This window comes from Suricata suricatta, chromosome 14 (genome assembly GCF_006229205.1).
Source record: "Suricata suricatta isolate VVHF042 chromosome 14, meerkat_22Aug2017_6uvM2_HiC, whole genome shotgun sequence".
NCBI classification, from domain to species: Eukaryota; Metazoa; Chordata; class Mammalia; order Carnivora; family Herpestidae; genus Suricata; species Suricata suricatta.
Window position 1 is genome coordinate 26,098,034 of NC_043713.1, and position 26,428 is coordinate 26,124,461.

Consider the following 26,428-nt stretch of genomic DNA (forward strand, 5'->3'; position numbering starts at 1 on the left):
TACCCCTTTCATCTATTAATATATAAACAATGGGAATCAGTTTTCTAAGTTAAATCAACCCAGCAGTAGGATAAAGCCACTTGATCATGAGGTTGGTTTTTTTTTAATTAATATTAGATTGACGGTTACTTCCTCTCAGCACATTGAACATCTTATTCTAATGTGTTTGGGCTGTCATTGTGGCAAGTGTGAAGTTGGCTTTCAGTCTGCTGCACCTTTGAAAGTAATGTGTTTTTCCCCTTGGCTTTAGTGTACAGTGGTTTAGGTATGGACTTCTCGTTATTTAGTTTGCTGGAATGCTTTGAGCTTTCTGAATCTTACCTTGGTAGTTCTTTTTTTCCTTCACAGATTTTCAATCTTGTCTTTTATTCTTTAAACACGTAGGCATATCCAGTGATTGATTATTACATTAGCACAGGAGTCCTGTTCTGTACACTGTTGTTTCTGGAGGTTCTTCCTTCTGGTCCTTGTTTCTGTAGGCCACTTGCCCCTTATGCTTAGGAGTTGATTTTATTTACAGGATTTCTCTGTTGTTTGGGCTGAAAGTAATATTTGGGGAGGTTTTGCATTTGCTTTAGCCAGGCACCTGTTAGTCAAGGTCATTCTAATTAAAATCTTGAAGGTTCTCTGAGAACTTGTCTTAAATAACGTAAGATTAGTCTGCAGACTGGGTCCAGGGCTGGCTTCTGGTTCTACATTCTCTGTGGCACTTTCTTCCTGTCACTCTCTGGGCAGCTGATTTTCTTCTAGCTGACTGAGACAACGTGGGGTGGGGTGCCAGTGACGGTTCACTTCCGGCTCATCCTTACAGTGAAGACTCTGCTTTTAGATTGAGAGAGTCTGTCTCCTCAGGTGGGTTCTGAGTTTTATCTTTTATTCCCTGAAGGGGCCAAGGGATGGGGTAATCAAGGGAACCTGGTATAGGCAGATGCTCTTAGGGCCAAAACGGTGTTTTGCTTGCTCATCTCCTGGTTTCTTGCTTTTATTCAGATCTAAGAATCCCTTATTTTCTTCCCTGCTCCTTGAAGCTTTATACACACACACACACACAAACACATATATGTATATGTATATGTACATATACACTCTTGAACAACATGGGTTTGAACTGTGCTGGTCCAGTTATAGGGGGATTTTTCCCCCCAATAAATACAGTGGAATGTAAATATATTTTCTATATGATTTTCTTTCTTAAAAATTTTTAAATGTTTATTTTTGAGAGAGAGTGCACACACATGTGTGTGAGTGGGAGGGAGGAGGAGCAGAGAGAGAAGAGACAGAGAATCTTAAGCAGGCTCCCCACTCAGCACAAAGCTTGACATGGGGCTCAGTCTCACAAGCCGTGAAATCATGACCTGAGCTGAAATCAAGAGTCAGACGCTTAACCGACTGAACCACCGAGGCGCCCCCACTTATGATTTTCCTTAATAGAATTTTTTTCTCTAGCTGACTTGATTGTAAAAATAGAGCATATGATATATACAACATACAAAATATGTGTTAATTCAACTGTTTATGTTGTCAGTAAGCTTCCAGTCAACAGTAGGCTCTTAGTAGTTAAGTTTTGGGGGAGTCAAAATTTATACCTGGATTTCTGACTGCAGGGGTCAGCATCCCTAACTCATGGGTTGTTCAAGGCTTGTGTGTGTATTTTAATCTAGTATTGTTAGATTTCATTTGGAGTGTTAATTTGGTTACTTAGCTGTGTTACTGGAAGCCCAAGTCCAAGAATAATTATTTTAAAAGAAGCATACCAGAGTTTATTCCTCCACAAATATGTATTTACTTTTCAAAGTAGGCTGGGGTGCCTGGGTGGCTCGGTCAGTTAAGCGTCCGGCTTCAGCTCAGGTCATGATCTCACAGTTTGTGGGTTCGAACCCCGTGTCGGGCTCTGTGCTGACACCTAGCTCGGCGCCTGGAGCCTGCTTTGGATTCTGTGTCTCCCTCTCTCTCTGACTCTCCCCTGCTTGCGCTGTCTCTCTGTCTCTCAAATAAATAAAAAACATTAAAAAAATTAAAAACAACAACAACAAAGTAGGCAGTGTAGGAGACTACAAGTTTCTGCCATTGCTCAAGATACATTTGGAATATTTGGAACTCTTTTTTTTTAATAGGTTTTAGAGCCAGTAGCATTTTTTTTTTAAATATCTTTAATGGCTGTATCCTTTAAAGATGAAACTTGGACTTACCATAGGATCCAGCAGTGACACTCCTAGGTATTTACCTAAATGAATTGAAAACTTACATTAACATGAAAACCTATGCACGAATGTTTATAACTGCTGCATTCATGGTCACTGAAAACCGGAAATGCCGAGGTGAAGTTCAGCAGGAGATGGACAAGCTGTGCTATTTTCACATTATGGGATGCTATTCAGTAATGAGGAATGATCTATATATTTTTTTTCTTTTTTTTTTCATAATATTTTATTGTCAAATTGTTTTCCATACAACACCCAGTGCTCTTCCCCTCAAGTGCCCTCCACCATCACCACCACCTGTCCTCCGCCCCCCCCCTCCCCCCCAACCCTCAGTTCATTCTCAGCTTTCAATAGGAATGATCTATATTGATTCTGGCAAAAACATGGATAGATCTAAAATGCATTTTCTTAAGTAAAAGAAGCCCATCCCAAAAGGCTGTGTGTTATATGATTGTATTCCTATGACATTCTGAAAAAGACAGAACTACAGAAAACATCAGTGGTTGCCAGCGTTGGTGGAGGGGAGAACAGTTGACTACAAAGCGGGTCCACAGGGAAATTTTTAGGCTGGTATGTTTGATACTTGTTTGTATGTGTAAAATATTTTATTATAAAAACAAAAAACTGGAAGAAAAAATGAATATGCTTAAAAAAACTAAAAATGAACTCCCATCCTTTTTTTTAGCGTCTCTTTTTTTTTTTTTTAAGTTTTTAATATTTATCTTGAGAGAGAGTGTGAGCGGGGGTGGGGTAGAGAAGGAGGAAGAGAGAATCCCAAGCAGGTTCTGTGCCGTCAGCACACAGCCTGATGCGGGGCTTAAACCCAAGAATTGTGAGATCATGACCTGAGCCGAGACCAAGGTCACATGCTCAACTAACTGAGCCACCCAGGCGCCCCCTCCACTGTTATTTTTAAACCATGCATCTATTTTGTACTCCTCTGTATAAATTATGTAGTTCACAATAAACAAATTTTAAAGGGGAAAATACACAAAAGGAAAGTTGAATGTGGTTAGGGTAAGGAAGACCTCTCCTGACTAAAATTACTAAAATAACTTGCAGTTTCCTCTTCAGTGATCTGCAGATGCCGGTAGCTCCTTGACCACATACGCCATAGCAGAATATAATGGTGGAGATGGGCAATTAGAACATTTTCGTTGTGTATAACAAAAATTGAAAAAGATTTTGCCAATGATTTAGGGCTTCCATCCACTCATTCTCAGAGTACATTTGCTCATATTTAAACATGAATGAATTAATTATTGCATCAAAAAGCTAATGTAAGAAACCTGAAAGTAAATAGTAACCTCTCTTTAGCATTTCCCTTCCTATGGTTTTTAAAATTTTTTATTTATTTAAAAAATTTTAATGTTTTATTTATTTTTGAGGGAGAGAGAGAGAGACACAGTGCGAGCAGGGGAGGGTCAGAGAACGAGGGAGACACAGAATCTGAAGACAGACTCTGGGCTCTGAACTAGCTGTCAGCACAGAGACTGATGTGGGGCTTGAACCTATAAACCGTGAGATCATGACCTGAGCCAAAGCTGGACACTCAACTGACTGAGCGATCCAGGCACTCCACCTATGGTTTTAATTCAAGATTTAAACAAACAAACGAACAAACAAAAACCTAACCATTGTAAAAGTCTGTGGATCAAATTTTGAATTTTTGATTTTTAAAAACACATTTTCTTCCAGAAGAGTAGCAGCTTAACATAAGCTGTATCTTTCTGGATATGAATGATATTTTTGAAGACTTACCAGTTTTTAATTGTCCATTGTTTCCTAAACTGTATTTTTAATTTCATTTGCTCTCTCCTAGGGAATGAAAGATGGCAGCGCGCCGTGCGTTAAAAGCTGTTTTGGTGGATCTCAATGGCACACTTCACGTTGAAGATGCAGCTGTGCCAGGCGCACAGGAAGCTCTTAAAAGGCAAGCTATTCTCCAGGTTCAGCTGACAAATATGTTTGCAAGTGCCATTTTACCAAGGCAGATCATTAGCTAAATGGATGGCCTTAAGATGGCATTTTACCAGCTCACCATCTATATAGGAACTGCCTTGGGCTTAGCTGGAAGATGTGTGCACTGTAATATCCTCCAAATCCTGGGCTCTAAACCTTTATTAGGTTTGGCCTTTTGATCTAGTCATTTTGTTCTTTGTGTATTTGTGTCTTCATCTAAGTCAGCAAAGTAAATTTGGGAATGAAAGCTCAGGATTCTAAAGTGTGGAATGAATAGCATTGGAAGAATCACAAATGAATCGTGGAGTCACAAAATGAAACCCACATACATACACAGAGGCCCAGTTCTGCCTGCTCCCCCTTCACCCGAGACCTAGCACAGAGTGTGCAGCTGCTCCAGCAACATTTAATTAAGAGACTTGAAGTTTTATATTTATTTCCGTCATCTAATTTAATGCTTTTGAAGGTGAGAGACTATCTTCTATTTCTGATGTATCAACCACAGTATTTAACACAAGTCTAGATACAAATTGGGGATATGGTAAAAGCTTGTTAGAGCGAACTGAATGTGAATGTTTGCTTCTGAGTTTTAAAAAAAAATATTCATCCATAGGACAGAACTAATGATGCTAAGAAGCTTCATTTTAAAATAATTGAGGGAAGTTTTCGAAAATCAGCAATCCTTAGCATGTGGTGCTTATCATTTTCCAACCTTAAAATATTCAAGAATGTGCTATTATTCAAAAAATCTAGTGACTAGTGTCACGGAGCGAGGTATTAGAGCAAAAGATTGACACGGACTTTGTCCTCTCAAGGAGCTGCTTTGCCATCTGGGGAATCACCAGACACGAAGGGCCTAGTATGTCTGCTGGGCTGCAGTCGGAATCTGTCAGTTTAGTTAAAGTCATGATGTTTACTATACGTGGACAACATGTTCAAAGTCAAGAACTTTTACTGTTGTGATGATGAGCTTTCTACTCTGGATTAAATGGAAAATCTTTTTCTTTTCTGGTGAACAATGAGTGGCATGTCTAAGTAGCTCAGTAAACTGTGAGCCTGCCAGCCTGCGGGGGCAGGAGCCTATGGATTGTTCTCTCTCTGGCCCTGGGAGGTTTCCATACCAAAGAAATCACCACTCTGTGTCACTGCTGGTTTTAGTTTCTTCCTCCCTGCCTGCCTGCCTGCCTGCCTGCCTTCCTTCCTTCCTTTCTTCCTTCCTTCCTTCCTTCTTTCCTTCCTTCCTTCCTTCCTTATTTGAGAGAGAGAGAGAGAGAGAGAGAGAGAGAGAGAGAGAGAGAGAGAGCGAGCGCAGGCGAGCTGGGAGAGAGGCAGAGGGAGAAAGAGAATCCCATGCAGGCTCCATGTTTGATCCCTTGACCCTGGAGTCATGACCTGAGTGGAAATGAAGAGTCAGACACTCAGCTGACTGAGCCACCCAGGTTCCCCTGGTTTTGGTTTCTATGGAAACAGACAGACTAAGGAAAGTTGAGGGACTAGTAAAAAGAAAAGTTTTTTAAAAATCCTCATTAAAAGTGATGTGGTAATTTCAGTGCTTGTACTTGTCCATTTTTAATTATGTTGATAATAGTTATGTTGAAGTAATCAGTTTCTTTTGAGAGATAAAATTTAATATGTTTTTCAGAAAAGCTATCACACAGATACTATATGGATAACCATGATTGCACTGAACCATTTAATCATGCAAATTTATTTAATGTTCTTTGGGTGAATACTTAAAAGTATTTTTTCTGATTTATATGCTTGCTTCTTTGAAATTGTGGTTAGTGCTGGGGCACCTGGGTGGCTCAGTTGGTTGAGGTCATGATCTCATGGTTCGTGGGTTCGAGCCTGCTTCACATACTGTGTCTCCCTCTATCTCTGCCTTTCTCCCACTCGTGCTCTGTGTCTCTAGAAAATAAACATTAAAAAAATTTTTTTTAATTGTGGTTAGTGCTATTACATTTTATGTCCATTCGAGATAGGCATAAAATCAAAAGCAACAGGGTATTAATATAAAATTTTAAATTATGGCTAAATTAAAAATATTTTTAGATTTTAGATTAAAATAGCATAGAACTGCAGCACCTGGATGGCTCAGTCATTTAAGGGTCTGACTCTTGATTTCAGCTCAGGTCATGATCTCATAGTTTGTGAGTTCAAGCCCCGTGTCAAGCTCCATGCTAAGGGTGCAGAGCCTGCTTGGGATTCTCTCTTTCTCGCTCTTTCTCAAAATAAATAAATAAACTTTAAAAATAAAATAAAACACCATAGGACTAAGAAAATAATTAAAAATTAATTTTTTTTACTGTTTTTATTTATTTTAAAGAGAGAGAGAGAGAGAGAGCATGAGCAGGGGAGGGTCAGAGAGAGAGGGAGACACAGAATCCAAAGACGGCTCCAGGCTCTGAGCTGTCAGTACAGAGCCCCATGCGGGGCTTAAACTCACAAACTGTGAGATCATGACCTGAGCCAAAGTCGGAGGCTGAATCGACTGAGCCACCAGGCGCCCCAGAAAATAATTTTTATTTTTAAAGAAAGCTAGACTATCATGAATTCTCTTTCTGATACCTGATTGCCAGTTTAGGCTCCAAAAGCAGATCATGGAATCAAAACCATCCTGTATATAGATAGTTCAAGGGGAAAACACATTTCAGTTTGTAAAACTGGAATGTGTCTTTGAGCATTCTAGATGGTTTCTGTTTATTAATTTATCTATCTGGTAGATAATCTCTACGATAATTTTATCTCCCATAATCTGAGAGTATGGTGGTTACAGAGCTTTGTGTTTTTTTCACTTCTTTACTAAAACCCTGAGGTAAAACTTAGTTATTGAAGGCCCTCACAAAGATATACATAGATTTTATAATTTGACTGCAGCCTTTAAAGATGAAGCAGTCCATAGGGTGTGGATGATTTGTAAAACTCTGGGGAGGGGGCCGCTCTGGGGGGCTCAGTCGGTTGGGTGTCCAACTCTTGATTTTGGCTCAAGTCAGGATTCCAGCATTGTGAGATTGAGCATGGTTTTTCCTCTCCCTCTCACTCCCCTCCCTCCCTCCCTCTGTCACTCTTCTCCCCCCCCCCATTGTGTTCTGTCTCTCAAAAATAAAGAATCTGGGTAGACTACAGTAAAGCTTATTAGCCATAAAAACATTCACTTGGTGACTTACCATTCATTTCCTGACGTTTGGCAAGTGCTACCAAGTTAGGTCGTCCGGGGCTAGAGTGTAAAAGCTGCCTGTTAACACCCGAATTTACTTTCCCAGGTTACGTGGTACTTCTGTAACGGTTAGGTTTGTGACCAATACGACCAAAGAGAGCAAGCAAGACCTCTTGGAAAGGTTGAAAAAATTGGAGTTTGATATCTCTGAAGATGAAATATTCACCTCTCTGACTGCAGCCAGAAATCTAGTAGAGCAGAAGCAGGTCCGACCCATGCTGCTGGTGGATGACCGGGCACTCCCTGATTTCAAAGGTATGGGGAGTTTGGGAAGATACAGAAATTGGTTCTTCATATTTGCTTATAAATCAGTCTTAAAACTGGACTTTTACAAGTCTTATTTTTTCCCCCAGATTTCCTCTTACTATTATTAAAGTGGTCAAAAGTTTGAATCTAAACCCATGTTTCTCAAACCGGTTTGGGCACATTCTGCAAAACGCAGACAATATATAGTGACCCAGTACATGTGTGTCTGTGCTTATGTAGATTAACAATGCGTCCTCTTACTCTGTGAGATGTCCTTGTTTTCTATTTGGTTTACTTACTTGCTTGTTTGAATTTGATGCTGCTTAGAACCCTCCAAACTAGTTTCACAATCTGCGAAATGGATCGTGACCCACAGTTTGAAAGAACACAGGTCAAAATCACTTTGCATATTATAATCTTCAATCCAGGAGCCACTCTATTACTTTGATTAAATGAGATAAACCCAAGATCTACTTACTTAAAAATAGATATTGGAATCTTACATTTTATTTCAATTTGTATTAATAGAACGAATCTGATTCCACTTATAAATGATAGATTATGGGGAGTTTATATTTATGATAGATGTGGCTTTTGAGACTGATGAATATATCTTCTAATATTGTGAAAAATAGATCTCATTCTAGTGAAGTTTTTAGAAGATTAAACTTTTTTCTTTGGAAAAATTAACAAACCGGGAAAATACCTTGGTTTTATGAAGCTTTGTCACACTACTTCTTTTTATAAATGATACTCAGAGTGAAATGACACAGTATAGAAAAAAGGGTATAAATCCCCATCATAAAACCATATGATGGCTTCACAAATAATGATTAGGGATTTTCAGCAATAATATATAGTTAAGCAAAATCTCAAAACTTGTCCTATCAGAAGATAGACCAGTGTATCAAACAGTTATTATTTATAAGAAACAGAAGCCAACTTTCCCTGAATTAGACAGAAAATACACTTATTGGTGTCTCAGTCGGTTAAGCATCCAACTCTTGATTTTGGCTCAGGTCATGATCTCACGGTTCATGAGTTAGAGTCCTGCATTGGGCTCTGCACTGAGAGCCTGGAGCCTGCTTGGGATCCTCCCTCCCTCTCTGTCCCTGTCTCTCAAAATACATAAGTAGATACTTTTTAAAAATACATTTATTAAAAGGATCTAATGCTGACAGGAGTATAAAGTGGTACACCTTCTGTGGAGAGGGACTTGGCAATAGCTAGGAAAATTGCGTAGAAGGCAGAGCTGCCATTTGTAGGAATCTGTCCCTAAAAGATAGTTAAATACACAGTGACCTACGATCAAAGTTTTTCATTTTGGCCTTATATGAACTGAAAGATTGGAAATAACCTGAATGTTCATTAGAAGGGACTCATTGGTTAAACTTATGATATGTCCACAAAAAATGGAACACCTTGTAACTAAAAAATAAGTAAGGACAAAATCTATCTCCAGATAAGGAGTGGCCTTCATAGGATATATTAAGTGAAAAAAGTAAGGTTTAGAAAACCTTACATATTTTCTGTGTAAGAAAATGAGAGGGTGCGCCTGGGTGGCTCAGTCGGTTAAGCGTCCGGCTTCGGCTCAGGTCATGATCTCATAGTTCATGGGTTCGAGGCCTGTGTCAGCTCTGTGCTGACAGCTAGCTCGGAGCCTGGAGCCTGTTTTGGATTCTATATCTCCCTCTCTCTCTCTGACCCTCCCCTGCTCATGCTATCTCTCTGTCTCTCAAAAATAAATAAATAAATAAATAACATAAAAAAAGAAAGAAAATGAGAGGGAAATGAATATGTGTGTGTGTGTGTGTGTGTGTGTGTGTGTGTGTGTGTGTGTGTGTGTGTATGTTTCATATGTATGAAAGGAAGCTAAAGAAGAAAAATAGGAAACTGAGAAAACTGGTTCTCTAAAGGGGGAGGGAAGGAGAAAGGGATTAAAAGATAAAACTGCTCTACAAGTATCTTGCTATATAGCTTTGCCTTTGGAATCGTGTAAATATTTTGTATATTTAAAAGACAATTAAAAAGTAAAAAATAAGCCAGTCCCTGAAAACTAAAATCAAATTGAAACACTTAACTGCACAATCAAGTTCATACCCACTCAGAGAAAAGAATTATTTCAAGTGACTTTAAAATACAATATTTTTGCTATTTGTTCATAGTGGGATAAAATAAGGCTAAAAGAACTGCAAAGAAATTTTAAACTGCATTCAGTAGTCTTATGTTATTAGTAATGTTGATACAATTATTATTATTCTGTGTTTATTTTTGAGAGAGCATCAGAAAGATAGAGTGTGATCAGGGGAGGGGCAGAGAGAGCAGGAAACACAGAGTCTGAAGCAGGCTCCAGACTCCAGGCTGTCAACACAGAGCCTGATATGGAGCTTGATCTCATGAATTGTGAGATCATGACCTGAGCCAACGTCGAGATGTTTAACCTACTGAGCCACCCAGGTGCTCCTACTATTATTATTAATAGTAATAATAATTTTTTAAAATTATATTTATTTTTGAGAAAAGAGAGAGAGTGGGGAAGGAGCAGAGAGAGAGGGAGAGAGAATCCCAAGTAGGCTCCACACCATCAACTTAGAACCCAATATGGAGCTCAAACTCCCAAAGCATGAGATCATGACCTGAGCTAAAACTAAGAGTTGGACACTTAACCAACTGGGCCACTCAGGCGTCCCTGTTATTTATTCTTTTTAATGTTTATTTTGAGAGAGAGAAAGCGTGTGTGAGGGCAGAGAGAGAGGGGAGAGAGAATCCCAGGCAGGCTCTGTGCATCAGTACAGAGCCCAGTGGGGTCTCGAACTTAGGAACCATGAGATATGACCTGAGCTGAAATCAAAGTCAGATGCTTAACTGACTGAGCCATTCAGGCGTCCAGATATTGTTATTGTTAAAGCAAAGTAGTAATCATGCTAGTATTATTGGTAGTACCCCAAATTTTATGTGTAAGTAAAAAGAGATACAAATATGAAAACAAGCTGTATATTACTAATTTTGGATTTAAAATATTTTTTAACAACTTCCTTGTTCTCTGAAAAAATACATGTCACTTGCTCTGCCACTGCAAAAGTCTAGAAGCAATGATAACCAATGCTTAGATGATTCTGAATTATCTGACACTCGTGGCTACTGGTAAGGAGAAAATTGGAAACCTTGGGTGTCTGCTCTTTCTATTTCTTCCCCTCACATTTTGGTGGACTCGATGATGCAAATGCTTCAAGACAGGGAGTAAGAGAGGCAAATAGGAGCTGTATATGGATAATCCACAGAGCCTTTAATCAGTCTTTTAGTAATTGCAATGGTAAGTGTACTCGTTTGAGTCTCATACTTGAAGTTCTGTTTTCAGATACCAAGGCCTTAAACATGCTTTAATTATAAATTAATATTTGTGGAACTAAAAGTAGATGAGGCACTCAGTAGAAAACTATAGAATGTATCTACATTCCATATTTATCACGAATGTGTTAACCTGAACTGTGTCAATTAGAAAGTCTAATTTCCCTTGCCTCTTAGACTTTCAGTTCCTCATCAGGTGCTATTGATTTGAGAGCTCATGGAGAACTCATGACTGTTCTTGTTGATTGTAATCAGCAAAGCTTTTTAAAGTTAGAAATTGTCACTTGTTCGAGAACATTAAGTTACAAGCTTCTGTTGAGATCTTCTAGTTACTGAGTCTCTGTAACACCATGCAAAAGGAATGTGCGAAAATCCTAGGAGACGCTTTTCTTTAAGTATTATTTATACTTCCAAAGTACATTGAGCACGATAATCTCTTAAATTTCAAATTATGGCTATAGTAAAAATTTGTATTTGATTGACTAAAGCTATTTTATTATAAAATGTATCATTACAGTTAATTGCATTTTCCAACAATTATGTATTTTTCCTTTCCCAGGAATACAGACAAGCGATCCTAATGCTGTGGTCATAGGATTGGCACCAGAACATTTTCATTATCAAATTCTGAATCAAGCATTCCGGTAAGTGTTCAGCTATTTATTTTTCATCTGATCATACACTCCTCTCTTCCCTTCCTGAGTCTCTGTCAGTGAGGTTATAGGTATAATTTACTTTCTGGCTGCCCAAATTATACAGAAGGATAGATATCTTCAAGATCACTTGAAGATCAACATTAAATCACATTTTTTACTATCTTGCTTAGTTTTTTAAAAATAATATGTTAAAAAATGATGATCATTGGGATTTTTCTGGCTTGTAGAATCAATATCCTCAGGCAGAAATTCATAATAAAATTGCATCTGTGAAGCTAGCAATTTTGTAAGGGAACCCAAGTCCATCTGCTCGATGGGAAGCAAAGCCAATCACTGAGATATAGGTTTGCAGCAAGGAAAGCTTATTTGAGAGGAAGCCAGAGGAGGAGAGTAGAGGACAGACCTCAAATCTGCCTCCCCAGAGGGGTAGAGAACACGTGTTTTGTAAACATAGGGGTTGAGATTACATAACTATTGATGAAAAGGGCAGGGAAACCTATATGACTATTCATGAGGAAAGATGGAACAGGATCACTGAGCAAACACATATGTAACATGTCCTATGTTCACTTTGGGGTGGAGATTTAACACCAGAATGCGGCAAAATTTAGCCCCTGACATCAGCAGGTTATCTGAGGACGAAGAGAAGAAGGGGCTGTGGGCATGTTCTGAGAGCTGGTATAAACAGAATGGGGTCTTGGGCTCCTTATCTCAAGTAAGGAAAGCAGGGCTTTGCCTGTTCATGGACTGGAACCGTATTGGATGACCTTGAGTCCAGGCCTCTGCAGAGAGGATTTGTTAGTGGGATCTGAAAAGACAAAATAGCTGATTAAAGGGGCAACAGTTCTCTGAAAAACAAGCTTTAAACTTTCTGGTCATTTTAACCTCGTTAATCCTGTGGGACAGAGTTTCAATTTTATCTTCTATTATCATTCCTGTGATTCTCCATTGACTCTGCTATTCTCTGAGGGAAGATACCGTCCAGGCTAACACTCCAAGCACAGTACCTGCGATTCTTCCTCCAGTGACCATATCTAGGCTATCAAGAAAAGTTGGCACATTTGACCACATTTTCAAAGAAATTACCTGATAAGTGATAATAGTAGTCTGAACTGGGACAGTGACAATAGGGATGAAGAAGCAGGTTTAGGTAGTGTTGACATGACTTGAAGGAAAACGTCCAGATGTCTAATGTGAGCACATATGACAGAACACTCCCTGTCAGGGCTTAGGAGGTGATAAGTTTAGCTTGGGGCTATTGGGCCTTTGGGGTGTCTAAGTGGAGGGGTTCCAGAGGCTGCTGGGAGAAGTGTGGGGAAATAACAACACGGAAAATGTTATAAACTTCCACTTATGTGTGCATTTTGTTTATGTGAAATTTTCGCTGCTGCTTCAAAAGGAAGACAGCGTACTGGTTCTCATACTTCCTAAGATAAAGTGGACCAGAATGTACCTGCAAATCTGCTCTAGAGGGAGATCAATTGTTTTCCTTGAATTTTTCATTTTTCAGATTTTTCATTTTTCATCTTTTACTTCTTGTCAAACCATTAAACAGTGTAATTTGCCTTTAAATTTACAATGAGATAAGTAGTTCTAAATATTGCATCAGGTTACAGTGAACTTGTTTAAAAAGTATTTTTTAATTGCTTGGTAAATTTGTGGTATTTAATTACAAAGAATGCCATGAAAATATTTTCTGGGATGCCTGGGTAGCTCAGTCGGTTGAGCGTCTGGCTTTGGCTCAGGTCATGATCTCACGGTTTGTGGGTTTGAGCCTGGCATCGGGCTCTGTGCTGACAGCTCGGAGCCTGGAGCCTACTTTTGAGTCTGTGTCTCCCTCTTTCTGTTCCTTCCCCGCTCACGTTCTGTCTCTCTCTCTTTCTCAAAAATAAATAAACATTTAAAGCAAAAAAAAAATCATTTTCTTACCAGTACAGAAATCTACAAGAATAATGGCAACATATACTTGATGTAGGATTCATTTTCTAAGTATCTGAATGTTTGTCAGAAACTTTAAAATTCACTACAGGGTTGACACATCTGGGCACATTTTTTGCTGTTGATCTTGGCAACGGCTGTTCCCATGGAGTCTTTGGGGCCAAAACTAGCACTTTGGGAACATCCACCTTTTTCCCCTGTATGAGCATTAATTTTAGATCCTCAGTTAATGGAAACTATGGCTACTTATGCACTTTTATTTGTGACTCTCTTAGTCACTGTGATGGTCAAGCCTGTATTTAAAAGGAACAAACCCACTTTTTATAGTTGCTCAGTATCCATTTACTATAGTTGTTTCCCAGAGACCCATTGCTAAGCCATGTTGCTTGCAGATGTACTTTGGGGTATATAGTGCTAAAATTTCTTTTGCTTCACCTACCTCAGTTCTCCTTCTTTAGTTTCTTGGGGAGAGGGGTGAGTGGTTATCTGACCTTCTCCTTAAGTAAAATTTACAACTGTGCCAAAACCAGTTTCCATTTGTGATGGAGAACTTGCTCTGATTTCTTGTCAACTTCTCCCACTACCCTTTACCCATTGCTTTAACCACAGAATTCAAGGAGAAGGTATTGATTGATTTCAGCTGGTAATTTGGGAAGGACATATTTAATAGGAAGTTGGGAGGTCTCTGTCTTCGATGAGTACTAGATTCAGGGTAATAAAAATGTACGTTGACATAATACTGACTTTGTAATTGCTCGGATGCTGTCTAATTAGTACACTTCCCTAACCATATTGATTTTTTTAAACACTACGTTTTAAAGCATTACAGTGCACTTATAGGTCAACTCTAATTTCACAAATGCACTTAACAGCTGGGTGGAGAATTAACAGAAGGATTTTAGGTCTTGCCCTTCTTTGCATATTGATGTCTCCATTGAGACTATGCCTCCCAACCAATGACTACAGCTGTTTGGATCGTGTGTGGCAAATATAGACATCTCAAATGAACCACCGATTAGCTAAATTACTATTCAGGTTGATAATGAGAATAAGCATTGGATTTTAAACCCCGTTGCATAGCTGCCTTGCATAACAGCTTCAGGGGCATATTGCCCTCAGGCAGATACATCAACCTTCCACATTACACTGCCTCTTATTTACTGTGTTTTGAATGAATAGTTCCCTCCCCCCACAAATGCACAGTACAGTCTGTCTACAAACATGTCTTAAATGTCTGAATGAAGTTGAGAATACTGAATTTAAAGAATTGATTTTGGGGAAGGACGGGAACCACCGATCAGGAGTAGATATGATTTGGGTTTGGATTCTGTAAGACATTCAAATCCTAGGAGCCATTGGTGGCTTTCCCTCTTTTTACCTAATACTAAAAGATACAAAGTATAATATAATGAACACTCATATGCCTATTAGCCAGTTTAAAAAATACAAACTCTCAACACATTTGATATCCCCTGCAGATCCCTCCCCAATTTTATTGCCCAAGACCCAAAAGTAACCAAGGTTATGAATTTCATGTTTATCATTGTCATATATTTCTTTATACTTATAGCACATACATAGCTATCCCTAGACAGTATGTAATATTATTTAACACGTTTTACATGTTATATATTCATCCATTTTCTTCCTCTCCTGGTAGTGTTGTATAATTCATCAACACACACATCCAAACCTCAAGTTCCTTCACTTTCCCAGCCATAGAATGAGCTTGCAGCAAGGGTGTTTTTCCCCATCATCAGACCTGAATTAGAAACGCAGAGCTTGAGCATTTTAGCAATGGACCAATTATAATTAAATTTGATGGTCTCTATTAGGAGAAACGCTGCTGGGCAAGCCGCTCCCTTAATAACCTAATTTGACCTTAGTGACAAGACTGAAAAAAAAAAAATCAGCACAAAAGTAATACGTCTTTGTTGTAGAAAAGTTTAAATGTTCAAAAAAGAAAAGAGAATAAATAAATCACCTATAATCCTGCCACCTAAAGAGAGTCTCATGTTAGCACATAACTCGTTTGTTTCCATGCACATAAATATTTAGATGAAAGGTGTAATACTGTGTGGTAACTTGCTTTTTAAAAACCCCACGATGTGCGCACCTGAGTGGCTCAGTCTGTTGAGCATCCAACTTCTCTCAGGTCATGATCTCAGGGTTCTTGAGTTTGAGCCCCACATCAGGCTTGCTGCTGTCAGCTCAGAGCCTGCTTTGGGTCCCTGTCCCCCCTCTCTCTGCCTCTCCCCGGTTCACACTCTGTCTCTCAAAAATGACTAAACATTAAAAAAAATAATAATCCCATGATGTACAGGTTTTTCTATATTACTTTTTTTTTAATGTTTATTTTATGAGAGAGTGCATCTCAGTGCAGAGCCCAGTGGAGGGCTCGAGCTCACGAACCATGAGATCATAACCTGAGCCGAAATCAAGAGTCAGATGCTTAACCAACTGAGCCACCCAGGCACCCCTTTTTTTCTATATTCTTAAGTAATGTTTGATTCTCAAAGCATATTCCACTTTAAAAAGTGCAGTAAATTGTGTAGCCATCTGCTTCCTATTGGTTATTTCCAGGATTTTAAAGTTTGTTTTGAAAAAATGAGAATACATTTTCTAAGCAGTATTTGTGTTCATTCCTTAAGATTGTTTCTGAAGTATAGTTGGTGGGTCAAAGGAATTTGGGGGAAAAATGCAGAGAATAGTTTAACCTTGGAAAAATTAAAAGGTTTATTTTTTTCTAAATTAAGAGCAGCTGCCCTGGAGCTTCTAGAGGAGCTATTAAAATGTCCTTATCACTGGAGATAAGTCACAACTTTCACAGGTCAGTGCAGAGATGCAGGCTGCCTCCCGATCATGTTTCAAAACTTAATGTTAATGACTTCTTTCCTATAATTGTTGCAAGGTACATGAGTCCCCAAAAAGTCCTAAAGGGGTATAGAAATTAGGGTCTTTTTGGTTTGGGGGAGGAGAGTCTTATTACCGTGAATGATTTCTGTTAAGTGTTGAATTGCTTTCTTCACCCCGTCTCCTTAAGAAAGGAAACAAAACGTTTACTCCCGTATATTCAGTACCTTAGAGAAGAAGAGAAAGGGAAGAAAAAAATCAACAATACCAGCCTCAGCTAGTGCATTTGGACAGTAACTCCTGGATTTTTTCTAGGTATTTGGAGCCCCGGATATGAGCAATTTCAAAAGGATGTGGCAGCAGGGCTTAAAGTAGAAATATTTCTGTGGGTTTTTTCTGTTTTGAAAGGGCCGATTACTATGCAGGTTTTTTTTTAACTTTTATTTATTTCTGAGAGACAGAGACAGAGAGAGGGACACACAGAACCGGAAGCAGACTCCAGGCTCTGAGCTAGCAGTCAGCACAGAGCCTGACGTGGGGCTTGAACCCACAAACTGTGAGATCATGATGTGTGCCGAAGTCGGACGCTCAACCAACTGAGCCACCCAGGCGCCCCTCTATGCAGTTTTTTAAATCAAAGTCCAGACTGTAAAAATAAAACATTTTGGAGGTGAGAAATTGTTTAAGACTTATGAACTTGAGTTATATAAAAAGCATTCCATTTTATATATACAAGAGGACAACTTTATATGCCAGTTTGAAGGTCAGAATACAGAATTGAGCTGAGTATCAGTCACTAACAACTCTTATTATCTCATCAATTGGGGAGATTCTTTTATGGTCAAGGTTAGTAAAAGCTTCAGGTGAGTAAATCACATGAATATATCACTGATTTTTTAAATTTGATGTATAACAGGCACAGATGGTCAGTATACAACTCAATAAAATCTTACACGTAGACAAAACTATGTAACCTCCACTCTGACCGAGAGCCAGAACATTTACAGCCCCCTCCGCAGTCAACACTGCCCCTTCCCTAAGGTGCCCACCGTGATTTCAGGCAGTGTTGCCAGTTCTTGATCTTCATATGAGTGCAGTCGTGTCATTGTAGCATGTCTGTCGGATTTCGAGGTTCCCCAGGTTGTTGCATGTAGCAATGCTTAGTTTTCTTTTTTCTTTTTTTTCTTATTGTTGTTATTGTACAGTAGTCCGTTGTATGGATATGCCACTATTTATTTAATTATTTACTCCACCATTAATGGAACTATGGTTATTTCCAGTTTGGGCTGTTTTGAATAAAGCTGCTACACACATTCTTCTGCATGTCTTTTGGGCGCCATATGTGCTCATTTGTTAAATTAAATCCTTGTATTTCTTGTTTTTTGAGTCTGTTATAAATGGCATTTTATTAAATTTCAATTTTAAGTGGAGTTGCTAATACACAGAAGTATAATTGAGTTTTTTAATGTTAACCTTGTGTTTACTGATCTTACAATAAGTTATTTGGAGAGTCTTTTGGATTGGATTTCCTACATAGACAATTGTGTCATCTACAAATAATGAGAGAATTACTTCTTCCTTACCAACTTTATATTTTTATTTCTTTTTTTGCTTTATTCTCTCTGGGGCCCCAACTGCAGAACTAAAGAGAAGTGACAGTAGGTAGCCTGCTATGAATGAGACAGTTACTGTGGCACTGTGACATTGGAGATACTCTGAAGGTTTCCACTAATTGTTAATGAGCTTTTCCTTTGATACATTTCATGATTCACTGTTGTTTAGTTTGGGCTTTTGGTAGCTTGTGTTTCTCGGGCCCATCGGAGGATCAGGATTTGGCAGTCGTCAGTGGTTCTCCACCATGGATACTTTTGCTTCCCAAGAACATTTGGCGATGTCTGGAGACATATTTGGTTGTCACGACTGAGGTGAGCCATGCTACTGGCATCTAGCAGGTAGAGGCCAGGGATGCCACTACACGTCCTACAAGTGTAGAGGATGGCCCCACAACAGCATTTTCCAGTCCAAGATGTCAGTAGTGCTGAGATCGAAGAGCCCTAGTCTACTTCAGCCTCTTCGTTTGAAAAGAAACCGAGGCCTACATACATGAAGTGATTTGTTGTTACCTGTTTTAAATAGCATAGATACCACACTTCCTGTATTTATGAAGAAAAATAATTGCCATTATTGTCAGACAGATACTGTGAAAAGGTTTGAATATATCATCTTTGTCCCCCAAGAAGGTAGGCATTATTTGTCATGTTAAATCAGGACACTCAGATGTACGGGGCTTCATCCATTAATTTATTCAGTAGCCATTTAGTGAGAGGTGCCAGGGTTTGTGTGTGTGTGTGTTTTGGAAGTAAGGGATACCATGCTGAGTAAAACTGATGGGCATGGCGGAAATTCTATTCTATTCTAGTGAGGAAGACCAGTCACAGTTGAGTAAGGATTCTAAACTCTGGGAAATGATACAAGGGACAGAGGGTGATGAGAGAAGAGACTGGAGGTAAGGAGGAAGTCCACTTTACATACGGAGGTTGGAAATGCTTCCTTGTCGTGATGACATTGAAGCTGAGCAGAAGATAGCCCTGTGAAAGTCAGGGGAACTGTTTCAGGAGGAGAGAACACTGGATATATAGGCTGAAACACAACAAAGTGACATTTTTTTAAGAACTGAGAAAAGACAATTGTGTCTGGTGCACAACCATGGATGGGAAAGGTGACTTAGGACTGGAGATGTAGGTGGGGGGGTCAGATAAGACAGGGCCTTAGGCTGTAGTGAGGACTTTGGGTTTTATACTGTTTGCAGTGAGAAGTTGTTGAGGGCTTCTGAGTGTGATAGGGATGTGATCTCATCTGTACTTTTTTTTAAAATTTCTTTATTTTGAGAGAGAGAAAGAGAGGGTACAAGAGAGTACATATGGGTAGGGGAGAGGTGGGTGGGGGAAGAGAGAGAACAAGAGAGGATCCCAAGCAGACTCCGCACTGTAGTGCAGAACCTGATGCAGGGCTTGAATACATGAACCACAAGACTATGACCTGAGCCAAAATCAAGAGTAGGACGCTTGACTGACTGAGCCACCCAGGCGCCCCTACCTACAGCCACAGATTTTTAAATCAGGCCTTCCTTATGCCTTTTTTTCCCTTGTGTTTTGAACCTCCATAGTTTTACAGTTAGATATAGACAGAATATTCTGATTTCCTGCTGATGCACATCTTGTGGTAACAAAAGCAACCAACCCTTTGTTCCCCTGTCTAGAAAGTGTACAAGCATTGGTGTCTATTTTTGATATTTTTTTAAATGTTTAAAGATCTTTTCATCTGTGTCCTAGAAAACACTTTCCTTTCAGTCCATCCCGAATTTGCCTGGGCTCTTCAGGATTCGGGAAAGCTCATGTTGTGCAGAGAAGGCCAATAGAAGCGGGAGCCACTTCCACGAGAGATGCCTGTCTTCTCCAGCCTGCTGGAGAACCAGCTCCCGTTTAGATGTGGAGGAGCCCACAGATCCCGCCCTTCCAGGGAAGGCACTCAAGTACTGCCTGGGAATTAAGTACACACATCAATCAAGCTGATAAGTCTTATCCCCAGTTAACTTATAATAAAATATTAACAAAGCTAAATCAAATGAGTTCTAGGTTAGCTATATAAGTAGAAAGCAATTTTGAGGTCTGTTACATAAAGAATTCCAGTTCCGTGGTAGAGTAGCAAATAAATGGGACTGGGGGAGGGATGACAAGGATGGGGGGAGAGATAAATTACCCATTATTATCTCACTCTCAGCAGTGTTTCTTTAAGGCCAACATCGTGGCTTTATCAGGTTTCCTAACTGTTGGATTTCAAGATCAGCTTTAAGAAGTAAGTTTGTATTAATACTTAGTGAATACATTTGGAGGATCTACCCCGTGCTGTGAACAATTCATAGTAACTAACAATAAGGCCCTGTAATAGTCCAGTATTGGTTTTTACTTAATAAAATATTTAATCACAAATGTCTGAATTCTGCATCTCCCACAGGAAGGCATTTCTGTGCCCACTGACAAGAATAATTTAGCAGATTCATAGTTGAGCGCTTAATTACTCATAATTGTGAAGGGTAAGATGTGGTGAATTCCTCCTTGATGGACATACTAAATATTTTAACTAAGGAGATGACTTAAAGTAAATTAAGCTAGTGAGATCATTTATTACACTGGGTAAAAGCAGTTGGAGAATCAGATCACGCCCCGCAATCCGTGAGACGAGACTGTGCGGACTCTGCTGTGTCCCTGACTGCAGGCTGCATGTCGGGATGGCTGACGGCTGTTTGGGGAAGGGGGTTGGGAGGGAAGTATGCAGAGGTTGTGTGGTTTCTTGGATTATGCTTTGCCTGCGTCACTAAAGGGACTCCTTAGCTATATGTAGAGTTTGGTTCTCAACCGGCTGGGAGAACTCTGCCCTTTTGGTTGGCCTGAGAGCATTTGTCCTAAGTCAGGACAAAGGAAGGAACTTGGCACTCGGTGTGTGCCTGATTTGCAAAGTAACGTCCCAAGCATTCAGAGGTAGAACGAAGAGGTAGAGGAACAAGCAGGAAGTCCTTGTAAAGTGCTCTCCTAAATTTCCAAATTAGAAAGAAACTTGCATTCTGGCGTAAAGAGGAATCCAGATATTTCTGGAATGTGTCTGCGCAGCAACAGTTGTGTAGGGTTGTAAAAGGCTCAAGAGCCTCCTGCTTACCGTCAGGGAAAGTTGAAACAACTTGTCTCATTAAGTTAAGCTTCTTCCCTCCAGTGTCTTATTTAGCTTTACTTCTCTTCATTCTCTTTCCCTGGTGATTTGGGTAAAGTGTCTGAAACCACTAAAGGTAAAAGGTTGAAGCAATCCCAAATTTAATAATCTATCACCTTTCTTGCGCGTATCTGAGTGTAATTCCCAGCAGTTCTCAGCGAATTCATTAGAAGACAGCAAGTCATTAAAAGTTAATAAGAAACTATTTGTTTCTGTGAGTGTGAATAAAACCACTTTGTGAGTCTGACATTCCTTTCCAATCATAAAAGCCTTGCTTTTAGCCAATTTCCATTTTCTCTGTCTCACTAGGTTACTCCTGGATGGGGCACCTCTGATCGCGATCCACAAGGCCAGGTATTACAAGAGGAAAGATGGCCTGGCCCTGGGACCCGGCCCCTTCGTGACGGCTTTAGAGTATGCCACAGACACCCAAGCCACAGTAGTGGGAAAACCAGAGAAAACGTTCTTTCTGGAAGCTTTGCGGGGCACTGGATGTGAACCTGAGGAGGCCGTGATGATAGGAGATGTAAGTAGAAAAGGCCAGGAAATGCCCCAAGCTTACCTGTCACAGTGGGAAAACCCAACTCGGAAGCACTGCTTTGAAACAGATACAGACTGTGTTTCTGCTGTGATCAGCTGGCAGTAAGTGGTACCTACTTATAAACAGGCCTGTCCAGAGATGCGTGTGATGTTTTTCTAAAGAACTGAAATTTTGATTATTTCTGACATTGTTCACAGTGTGGTGAGATGTGTACGATTCAAAAGACTGTTTAGTGCAAGTCAATTAAGTGTTTTCTATGTCTTTTTGAAGAAAAACCTCTACACAGATTTGTTTTTGTGAATCTTACTTACACAGAGAACAGCATACACCTAAAGAATTCTACCGTTATCGATTTTTTCCCCTAGTATATGCTTTATGGAAGAACTTCCCAGTCACTGTGCCACAAATAGCTACGGATATTGATTCCCTCAGCCCTCTGATTGGTAGGACTGACCCTGGATGATCGTAGGCTTTGCCAGTAACCTCTGGCCGAGAGCACCTCGACAGTTTGCCCCAGTGTCTTGGGAAGACATTATTTTCCATGTATGTTGTGAGGAGGAAAGAGCTAGAAAGCACATTGGCTTGTGGCACATAGGTGGCAAGGATTATATTTCAGTTTTAAATAAACACTTTATGAGCTAGAAGGGACCTTCGAGGTTGTCTCTTCCAAATCCCCTCATCTGATAGCCTGAGACCCCGAAGCCCAGAGGTGAGGCCCCACGTCTACACTCCACAGCGAATTAGCGGCCCCACTGGAGGCAGAACTCCAGGCGCTGGACTTCCTCCAAAAAAACTATGGTCCGTTGGCTTCTTGACTTGGGATGGTGCAGGTGTATCATGGTCCTGCTCATTGCCTCTTCCACTTCCTTATTCACTCACCTGACCCTGAATAGGGCAGTCACTAAACTCGATGCTGCTTTGAGAAACCATCTTTTCCTTTTGGCAAACCAATAGCTGACTTTCCCAGGCAAATGTGTGTTTGAAGACGTGGAGATGTCAGAATTCTTTATGCTGGAATTTCCAATGTTGGGACAGGGTGGGCGCTGGCAAGGGCGTGCAATGGCAGTTGTTCAGCGGTGTGGAAGGCTGTCTGTCCCTCAAGAGACAGCAGGTTTTCCCCCCCTTTCCTTGCCTACTTTCCTCACCTCCCTTCTGCCTTCTCTCCCTCTCCCCATCTCTGCCACTTCACTGTGGCAAGTTTAGATGCAATGGAGGGTTTTCAGTTAGACTTCGGAGATTTTGACATTCTAGAACTCGTTTCCAAGGTCTGTTGTTGAATATTAATGATTTTTGAGAAAAAACTTTTCTTCAGGCATGGTCTCAATGAGTCCTGTCTAAAGTCCCCTAAAGATATGAGGTGGCAAGATTGACATTCTTGATATTTCCTCTGGTCCTTGGATTCTTATTACCTGATATTTATCCTCATAGTCGACCAAGAATATTCATTCCTATCTTGGGTAAGAATTGGAAAGAGAGCTCCTTTTCTATCTGATCTGTTAGCCCCAGGGTGGAGCTAACCGAGAATCTCAGTACTCAGATTTGGTTTGAATCCGCCTGTGAGGGACAACTGGCTGGAAAGGAAGGGCAGTGCGCCACATGGGCAGCAGGAGAGCTGTCTTCTGAATCTGGTCCATTCACTGTCTGCAGGTGGGCCATTCACCTTCAGAGCTGCCCCCTGGATAGAAGGCTTTTGCCTATGATCTGTTTCATGAGGAGACGGACGTTCATGTGGAAAACGTGAACTGTATGGGGCACCTGCCTGGCTCAGGTGGTTAAACATCTGACTTTTGATTTCAGGTCAGCTCATGATTCCACAGCTCATGGGATCGAGCCCCACATCGGGCTCTGGACTGACAGTGCGGAGCTTGCTTGGGATTCTCTCTCTCTCCCCCTCTTTCTCTGCCCCTTCCCCACTTACGCTTGCTGGCTCTCAAAATAAACTGAAAAAAACAAACAAACCTGAGCTATAGATGTGCTCTTTGTGTTTGGTCACTAGAATTACTGTGTCTGTTGTATACTTTCCACCTCTGCAACACTTCTCTTTCCAAAAAGCATGCTTCCTCAGCTGGTTCCGTGTGGATTTCCCCCTTTTCCTCTCTTGTATTTGAAGGAAAAAAATGCTGCCACAGTTGGCCATCCCAGCCTAATCAGTCTGTCAGTTGGGAGGGCTTTGTTGTCGAGCTCACTGAAGACAGTGAACTAAATGCTTTCTTTCTGCTCTTCTAGGATTGCAGGGATGATGTCGGTGGGGCTCAGAATGTCGGCATGCTGGGTATCTTAGTAAAGACTGGTATGTATCTTCTGCAGAAGCCTTCTCTAAAACAGATGGTAAAATATACTTGCTTAGAGAACAATCTTTGCAGACATGACAAAGCCCACTGGGCACTTTAATTCTCTTTCTGTCACAGAGCAAACATAAAATGGGCTTTGGAGCTCAGGGGAAAAAGACAGTATGGGAGGGTCCATGCTGCACAAAATTAAGATCAGAGAGAGTTGGGAGGTCATTTTACAACTTACCCAGAGATAACTACCATGCTAGGTGACAGCATCTGTATGATTTTCTGGATACACAAATCACCACATTAGAACAGACCAGAGACCACTGATTGTGATGCTCTATGAAAGTATCTTTTTTTTTTTTTTTTTTTGGTGCCAGCTAGAAGATGATAAAGTTGGTCTCCTGAAGAAATGGTGGGCCAAGCAATCTGATACTTTGTGTTAATGTTTGCATTCTTTAAAAAAATCACACAAAAAATTTTTATCTTTCACTTAACTGTTTTAGGGACTTTTTTCCCTACACCAAAATTAGAAATGTTGTTTATGGTCTCTCAAAGTAAATTTAAGGAAAGCAACACCTTAGTTGGGAGGACTCCGCTAACACAGAATTATGATCGCAGTGGTCCCACTCCGTGTCTTGGGCCCTGGCCTCAGTCCGTACTGACTAGCCGTCCAGGCGTATCTGCCTGGTGTCATATGTTGGTAGTGAAACTATGTCACAGAAGAGCTGCAACTTGGAAATTTTTTAGAAAAAGTACATTTCCTCCTGACTGACATTTTTCCAAGGAAATGTGGGCAGCAGAAAAAAATATATTTTAAATTTAAAACTAGAAGCAAGAAAACCTAGCTATAGCACCTATGGAATAAGAAGCATTTGGCAGGGCCCCACGTGAACCTAGAATACACGCTATGCTAGGGCCGAAGGGCGTCGTTGGAGCCTGGCAGAGGGCGGTGCCAGTCACTGCAGAGTTCACATTTCTCAGTCAAAATGATCAGCTCGGTCCTGGGAACATTACTGCCCTTCTGTGTGAGCAAAACAGAGGAGGTATGGGGATCGAGTCCAGAGGAGTCCTCACACTCATGGTCCCTCCCTGTCTTTTAATCTTTACCTTCCTGCCATCCAACCGTTTTATTTTCTGGTCACTGAGGGAATCTTCAGATAACTATTTTTCCTCTTGTGTGTTAGTCCTGTGAACATTTTCTTTCTTTAGCTCACACAATTAAGGGTTTACATGAAGTATCAAAACCGTCCCCCGCCAGTGTCTCATAGGTCCGCTCCCCCTCCCCTGGCTGGCCTCTGTAGCTTCTTCCTTCTCTGACTGCCACTTGGTTGTGATCGGCCTATCACAGAGGCACCCCGCTAGTCTCAGAGAAGCCGCAGTGTAGCATGATCAGATTGAAAATGCAGAGCCAGTGAAACAGCTGAGTCCAGTGCAGGGGAACAGGCCCGTTTGCCCTGTTCGTCTCTGGTTGGAAAAAATCCCAAATAAGCCCACTGTTGTAAAAGCAGACAAAACAGCTGGCTCCCTTGATAAACTTGAACCTTGTGCATTTGAACAACCAGTAGGCCTCCCTGAGTTGAAAATTAACATAAAGATGTTGATCTATTCGATGAGCAGGGCTTCTTGTGTATAGTCTTGAGCGGTTTTGTTGCTCAGTGATTAGCACATGGTAGACGATATGTTTGCCCAGCGGTTTGTTCATAAAGGCCTGTGACTAGTCCTACCCAAAATGTATTTGTTTAGCATGTAAAACAATCACCTAGAAAAGATAGGGCCACTCTTTATCTAACATCGTCTAAATGGCTTCCTGTATTCTCCCCTCCACTCATCATTTATCCACCCAGCAAAGCAGCGAGTGCCACAGTGAATGTGGCAGACACGAGTGACGGTGTCCTGCTTCAGGAACTCAGCCCGCATTATTGAGCACCTGCTGTATGCCAGACACAGCTTGAGGTGCTGGAAGTATCACACCTGTGTAAGCCACTGTGTCCATTTGTACTTCGTAGACACCCCCACTGGCAGGGCCAGACCGCAGAAGCATTCTGCAAGCCTTTATCTCCATGGCTAAGAAACTTGACTTTCGCATATTCGCCGTTAGCCACTGGATCCAGGAAGTAGGCGGTATGAACAGTAATTGGTCACTGACTCATGTACGTGACCAAGTAGAAACATGGCAAGAGTTTATACTTCATAGAATTTAAGCTTGAGAAAAAAACTAGCAGCAGAGTATCCTGTGTGGCCTGTGCTGTGGACAGGTGCCTTGAGGACGCTAGGTGAGCGAGGTCGATCTTCATTACCTCTGGACGTTTGATGCTGGCTCTGTTCGGTAGGAATTCACAGTGAGACAAGGCAGGAAGCATCTTCACGGAGCAGAGGTGTGGAACAGAGGGCCTTTAGGCTTTGTGTTCGCTGGGGACAGCCTC

General features: G+C 40.7%; 1 protein-coding gene across 2 annotated transcripts in view; it reads left to right on the forward strand.

The window, feature by feature from the left end:
- The window catches only part of HDHD2 (haloacid dehalogenase like hydrolase domain containing 2), a 34,022-nt gene that overhangs the window by 5,354 nt on the left and 2,240 nt on the right, over positions 1-26,428 (forward strand). For both annotated transcript variants that reach the window (XM_029922152.1, XM_029922153.1), the window contains exons 2-6: positions 4,024-4,134; positions 7,427-7,635; positions 11,534-11,618; positions 21,495-21,711; positions 23,953-24,016. In XM_029922152.1, coding sequence (XP_029778012.1) covers positions 4,034-4,134; positions 7,427-7,635; positions 11,534-11,618; positions 21,495-21,711; positions 23,953-24,016 — 676 coding nt within the window. In that variant the 5' untranslated portion in view covers positions 4,024-4,033. The remainder of the gene's footprint in view (positions 1-4,023; positions 4,135-7,426; positions 7,636-11,533; positions 11,619-21,494; positions 21,712-23,952; positions 24,017-26,428) is intronic.